At 48.6% G+C, this 7,003-nt stretch overlaps 1 protein-coding gene across 1 annotated transcript in view; it reads left to right on the forward strand.

Annotated features, from left to right (window-relative positions):
- Positions 1 to 925, forward strand: part of bcas3 (BCAS3 microtubule associated cell migration factor) — a 110,722-nt gene extending 109,797 nt beyond the window's left edge. The window contains exon 24 of the mRNA XM_076283122.1: positions 729 to 925. Within this exon, the coding sequence (XP_076139237.1) occupies positions 729 to 925 (197 nt within the window). The remainder of the gene's footprint in view (positions 1 to 728) is intronic.
- The last annotated feature ends 6,078 nt before the right edge of the window (positions 926 to 7,003 follow it).

Raw genomic sequence — 7,003 nt, forward strand, 5'->3', positions numbered from 1 at the left:
ACATCTGGAAGTGAGGCAGACACATGTGCTCTCCTCCTCTCCGCTGTTTCCAGGAACAAACAGCCCTAACAAGCAACACACACACACACACACACACACACACATACACACACACACACACACGCACTCTCTCACACACACACACACACACACATATGACAGACTCATGAACTGTCTCTTTGTCTTTTTCTTTCACTGTCTCTCTGTCTCTCTCTCTCTCTCCCAACGTTTCTCACTCTTAATTCAATCAGCTTACTCAATCATGCACACATACTGTACACATGTACACATGCACATGTTCACACAGACACACACACACACACACACACACAAACGTAAACCTTGTGTCACATAAAACTAGTTTTTCAGAATAAGAAGACAAATGACTGAGCCCTTCCGTTTCTAATCAATCTTCATGTCATGCCCAGCTCCCCCCCCCCACCACCACCACCACCACCGCACTCATTGTTTGTAATTAAAGGCTGTAGAACCAACTACTGTATGTGGATAATTACAACAGCAACAACAACATAATTGGCTTTTAAATCATTCACGACTGACTGACTGACTGACTGGCTGGCTGACTGGCTCAGTGACTGAGTGAGTGAGCGATCTTTGAGCCCGGAGCAGCAGATGCCCTCGGAGCACACAGCCAGGCATAAGGACGAGGAGGCTGATCATCAGATGCCCCCCCCTTTCCCCCTTGTGCCCGCCTGTTGTGCCATCAGCCCTGGCAGAGCGGATGGGCGTGAGCATGGTGGCATACCTCCAGTGCCGCATCACCACCTTACCTGCCGGCCTGGTCCCCCGGCTGAACCCCGCCCTGCCTGGCACCACCGCCTGGTGCCCCAGAGAGGTTTCAAATCCCAATCCAGCGCCACTCGCTCCACTCGCCCAACCTCCCCTCCACCACCACACAGGCTGACTGCGACCGTACCATTTGACATGCAAAAGACCTCTATTTATAGTGTGTGTGTGTGGGGGGGTGTTCTCCACGGTCTAGGTTTTGTGGGAAAGGCAGCATGATCAGCGGCCTGGAATCAAAGGCGTCTGTGGGACGTTTTGAGTGTGTGTTTTGCCGCTGTGTGAGTGTGCGTGTGCGTGTGTGTTGTAAACGCTTGCAGCTGAGCTGGGGTGAGCCGGGTGCATTGGTGTCTGCGTGCGTGCGTGCGTGCGTGCGTGCGTGCGTGCGTGCGTGCGGCGCTCGGGTGGATTGGGAGGAGGAGGAGGAGGAGGAGGAGGACAGATGGGTAGTGGCAATTGCCCCGCGCCTCCGCTCTGAGTCACCTTAAGGGAGACGTGACAAAAACAAGAGATAAAGAGCGATGGAAAAAAGAGATAAAGAGCGACGGAAAAGGAAAAGAGGAGAGAGACAGACAGGGACACAGAGGGAGAGAGAGGAGGTCCATGTAGCCCACTCTGGGGAGCGTCTCCTGTTCCTGCAGCTCCCTGACAGGACGACGACGGTCTGTCGGCCCGCAGTCTGATTCACCGCCGCGGCTGCCATCTCCCATCCCTCAGCGCGTTCCTAGAAGCACCCCGCACTGCATAATGCACTCATCTCCCTGCCTCCTGCTTCATACTACTGCCCCCTCTGAGACCTATGTTCTCATGTACACAGCACCCCACCCCCACCCCCCTCCACCACACACACGCACACAAATATACACACCTATACACACATCAACATTCAGTCTTACACACACACACATACTAGTAATTAGTGGGTGAGATTGTAACACCCCTCCATTTCCAATACTGACTGTCTTTGCGGTGTCTTTTGAAATATTCAAGGGTGGCTATGAACTAAGTATACGTGTAATGGACATATTTTAGCGAAACCAATGGTAGTGGAACCAGTTCTGATGAAGTTCTTCAGAGTTCACATGAAATATTGAGAGGGCGGAGAGGAACATGACGGTTCTCCTCATGAGAGACTGGGTCTTGTAAGTGTCACTTTGGGTGAAGGCCATTTCTGTCAGCGGCCGTAATGGACAGCTGACAGCCGACCGCCACCATCACCACGCAGTGTTGACTCAGACTGGGAGATGGAGAGCCAGCCACCGCTGACACATTACTGCACACACACTCATACACTCACACACACACACATACTTACACCTACTCATACACACACACGCACACACAAACACACACACACACACAGACACACACACACACACACACAGTCAGTACTCTCTGTTACACGTGTGTAAACACACAACCCCTTACTCAGACTGCTATGCGTTGGTCTGCCATGCCACTCAGGATGAAGGCAGCCAAATGTCACCGCAATTACAAGCAGAGTAGCATGCTTCATGGGTTACTGTGTGTTCTTGTTTATGCGTCTACTATGAGTCATCAACCCCCATTTACCTCCCTGACTCGGGGTAAACTGGCTGTGTTGCTGTGTAGACAGAGCCAACCCAAACACTGCTAAATTTGAACACTCATTCAAATATCTTCTCATATCTTATCTTGTTTAAAAATGTCACCCTCCCCATACAACACAAAAGTATTTTGCACCTTTGAGTAATTTCTTTCCGTGTTCATTATAGCATTAAATGAACTCGCCGTGGCAGAAGACCGAAACCAGAAGCTCCACTCTCCAAGCTGCGTTGAGCGTTTAGCCGGTGAGGTTAGCCTCCCCTCGGCGCTCGGGGAGAGAGGTTGCACGCACAGAAGCGGTCTGCAGCAGGGCTCAGGTTTACAGTACTCCAAATGGAGCGCTCCATTGTTTGCCTTTGTTTCCAAAAGGAGAGCGAGTCAGGAGTGCGCTTAAATCCAGAGGGGTAAGTCTCCCCACAGCCTCCCCTCTACCCTCCCAAAAAAGGGCTGAAGTACCCCCAAAAAGCCGCGCCGCCGCTGCAGGGCCAGGCCCTAATGAAATATCTCAGTTCCTGTACATGTATAGCCTAAATTTGACATCGTTCCTGAACTCGCAGCTTTGCCCGCGTTGTTCTTGTTACCAGGAATCTCTGGTAGGATGTAGTTTGTAATTAGATACAGATGTTTCTGAGGTGGCTTGGGCCAGACTGTTTTTTTAGCCTATGCTGAGCGCTTTTTCTTTTTATTCCTCCCTCTCTTTCTCTCTCTCTCTCTCGCTTGTATTACTCTCTCTTTCTCTTTCTCTCATTCATTCCAGACTGAACTGTCTCCCAAAATTCCAGGCTCTAATACTGTTTTATGTGCTTGCAAGTTGCGTAGTGACCAGAGACAGAAAGGTGAAGTTTTAAAGAGACTTTCACCCCTTTTCTCTTTTCTCTCTCTCTCTCTCTCTCTCTCACCCTCACTCCCTTTATTGCTTTGTTAGGGTGCCAAGTCCAAGCCCCCGTACAGTACCTGTTTTTTAATAACTGAAGAGTTATGATCACGGACATCATTGTTATTATTTGGCACTTGGCTCTCAGTCAGCTTTCCCAGGCCTCAGTAATGAGAGTGCAATGCATGATGGGAAGCATTGGTGGTGTAGAAAGGGAGGAGCTTCAGCCTCGGGTTGTCCAGTCTCCCCACCTCTGGTCTCTCCCCCTTCCCCTGCTCCTTCTTGCCCAAGGTCTTTCTCTGGATCGCCCTGGCCAGGTGATAAATCTTCCTCTCTCCGTTTCACATGCAGACGCTGCACTTCCTGATTCGCTGTACGCAGACGTGCGATAGAGGGCACCACAGCGAGGCTAAACAGATGGGTTTGGCCTCGACGTTGAGCTTCTTGTTTGTGTCTTGTCTGTGTGGGTGTGTGTGTTGGCGTGCATGCGTGCGTGTGCAATATGTCCCTCGCCGCCTGCATGTGTGTGCGATCCGCCGCAAACAGATGACATCCTCAACACGCCTTCTGCGTTATATAATTATTTAAATTATATCACATTCTGCCCCCGACCCCGGTGGAAGTCATATTAATTAATCACGGGGCTTCGAAGGGATGGGACTCTGATGTCATCCCAGCGTGCATGGGCCCTCGATGATTAGCCCTGGCGAGCTGGCACCCCTTCATCACGATGAGGCAGACGTCCTCTCCCTTTCCTCTTATCCTCATTGTGTGTGTGTGTGTGTGTGTGTGTGTGTGTATTGTGTGTATTGTGTGTTGTGTGACTGCAGGGGAATTTCCCCTCACATATGTAACCAGACTCATTGCTTTGATCTCGCGCGAGCACTTCAATTATTCTGTGGAGAAGAGATCCATTCTGTTGTGGTGTGCGGTGGGACTGGGAAGCGAGAGAGAGGGGGAGTGACAGCGAGCGAGCTAGAAAGAGAGAAAGAGGCCGTGAAGAAAGACGCTCCTTCTCCTCTCCCTCCCTCGGTCTCGTGCGCTGATTCATTTTGCAGCTCACACTTGGAGAGCTTGTGTTTTTTTAATAAGTGGAAATGATGACCCGCACACTTCTTCGACCCCCCTCTTTTTTTTCTCTCTTCTCCACGATCCAATCCCGTGACCTTTTCAGGCATTCTAAGCATACAGGTCTGCCCCAGCCAAGCGATGATGATGATGATGATGATGATGATGACGCGGCCAGGTCTTCCCACCGGATTAGTCCGGGTGCTTTATGTGCCTGGTTTGAAGCGGATGGGAACGTGTGGTAGTACTCTGTGGTGGGCGACTCGCTGAGCGTCGCTGGAAGCGGTGGCGTCGCCATCAAAGTTAAATCAGCCTTGCTTTTATAGCGACACAAAAGGTTTGAATTAGTGGCAGGATTTTCAATCCAGTCTGCGGGTTGCTCCCTAACCTTTTGTGGGAGCGAGCTCGAGTGTTCGTGCTTCAGAGGTCAACTTCTCGACAACGACGTGGTCAGTGACGTGTGTGGAAAAAATTGGGATTTCATAACATGGGCTTTTGATAAAAAAATATATATATCTGAAACCTTTTTATGGCCGGTGTTAGGTTGATCTGGAAATTAAACTTGGTTTAGATTGTCACGGATAGAACCTTTTATGACCTTTTATGAACCTTTTATTGAACGATCCTCAAGTATTTTTTGAGTTATTTAATATAATTATCGTAATACCGCCATTAATGTAAATTGCCTCTTGATTTGATTGGATAAAGTGTGACCTGTGCGTGTGGGTAGGCTTCTGATTGGGCAAGCCAGCATGTGGTGCCGATCTGGAAGCAGTAGTTGCATTTAACTGGCTGACCTCCATATTGAAAAGATTTCTCCAGCGCTGAAGGCACACTTAGGCCTCAAGTGTGCCATGTCACAAAGCATTTTGTTCAGCTCAGCATTCAATAAAAAAGGGAGAGAATACATATCTGCACTTCATCCCCGGTCTGATTTAAAGAGCCTTGTTCAAAGTCTTGCCTTTTTGCCTCTCGAGCCGAATGAAATCCAGATATATGTCGCAGCACTCCGTAAATTGTTTGATATCGATCAGCATATAATGTGCTCATCGGAGTGGACTGTGTTGTTCAGAGAAAATCAAGTGCAGGTGGTTCCCGAAAGTTGGAGATGCACTTAAATGGGCCTGTTTTCGTTTTGCTGTGAATACTCTCGATCATTCAGTAGCGTGTAGTCTGCGCATTAGGGACTCGTGTGCGGACGCACCCCTCAATAATCTTCTTCGGATCTGCAGACAGCCCAAGCTTGTTCCAGTTGAAATGAAATAGAAATATTCAGCGTCTTACCAGTTATGAAAACTAATGACAGCTTGTGGAAACAGGGGAAAAAAAGGGATATATGTCTAGGAATAGAAAGAAATACTTTGGTATCCTGGGAACATTTGTTTCCATTGTATGTGGACTCCCTTGAACGTTCCAGCAACTAGCCGAAGAGAGTTATGCCAGAGTAAAGTGTTGGCTTGTGGGTGCGATCCTGAGAGAACAGTGCTCCAAAACGCTTGATTAGCAGAGCCCAGCCTCGGAGATAGCCCCTCTTATCATGCATATGGCAGTGTTTAGGAGAATGAGTTCAAAATGAAAGTTGGGGATCAAGCGTCTCATTGTTCAAAAGCGTGTTTAGATTCCCAGAGAAAAGGAAGGATCTGGCGGCTTTAGCAGAGGAGAGAATGAGGGGAGGAGAGGGAGTGGAGGAGTACAAACCGGACAATGGGGCCACATTCCTCAAACTGTGTGTGTGTGTGTGTGTGTGTGTGTGTGTGTGTGTTTGTGTGATTGTGCAGGTGTGTGTGTATGATTGTGTAGGTGTGTATTGTTGTGTGTTTGTGTTTGTGATTACATAGGTGTGTGTTACTGTGTTAGGGGATTAAATGTCAGATTGTCATGTCATTGCCATATTGTCATAGTGTGTGTGTGTGTGTGTGTGAGAGAGAGAATGGATGAGAGGCCGGGGCCAACAGAGGGGTATTTATGAGAGAAAGAGAAGAGAGCAGACTGTGTAGAAGGGGCAGTGCAGGTAGAATGTAAGATAACACTAGTGAAGTCCAGTGACGGGACTTCCCCTAGTGAGAAACCTCCGCCACAACTGGCCAGCACTGGCTACAAAGGTCCATTGAGATGAGTAAGAAGAGTGGGGCACACCTGAACCCCAGATGACCAATAGGAAAGGGCAGTGCAGGGGGGTGGGGTCAGTGCACTCATCCTCTCTGTCCTGTTCTTGTCATTTAACAGTTCACACGGAGGTAACATCATTATTCATGGACTCTGAAAAGAGCTTCAAGGCCACAATCAAGCCACGATTGTGTAGGGAAGTGATGAATTACTTTAATTGTACTGGGTTGGGTGTTGTGCGGCTACCATCAACCACTAACATTCAAAACTGTAGCTGCCACACTGGTGTTTCATGGAACTTACTGGAAGCCTGACTCACCCGGGCATAACATCTTAATTAGGCCCGTGTCATGGTAATTATGCGATCATGTCCTCATAAAGCCTCTTTCTGTGTTGGATGTGAAAATGGCCGCTCTTACTTTCAATTTCCTGTAGTTTCAAGGGTGTTTGTCGACTGCACATTGGAACATATTATTTTTTCCAGCCCCTCAAATTTAATATATGACCAATTTCTCACAAAGTTATAACATCTGGGACAGCCGACCACATGACTAAATAAATGACTAT

The sequence above is a fragment of the Alosa pseudoharengus genome, unplaced genomic scaffold, assembly GCF_046254945.1.
Source record: "Alosa pseudoharengus isolate Yale_2024_CS ecotype anadromous, Long Island Sound unplaced genomic scaffold, YU_APseudo_1.1 YU_APseudo_1.1_scf_13, whole genome shotgun sequence".
In the NCBI taxonomy this organism is placed as follows: Eukaryota; Metazoa; Chordata; class Actinopteri; order Clupeiformes; family Clupeidae; genus Alosa; species Alosa pseudoharengus.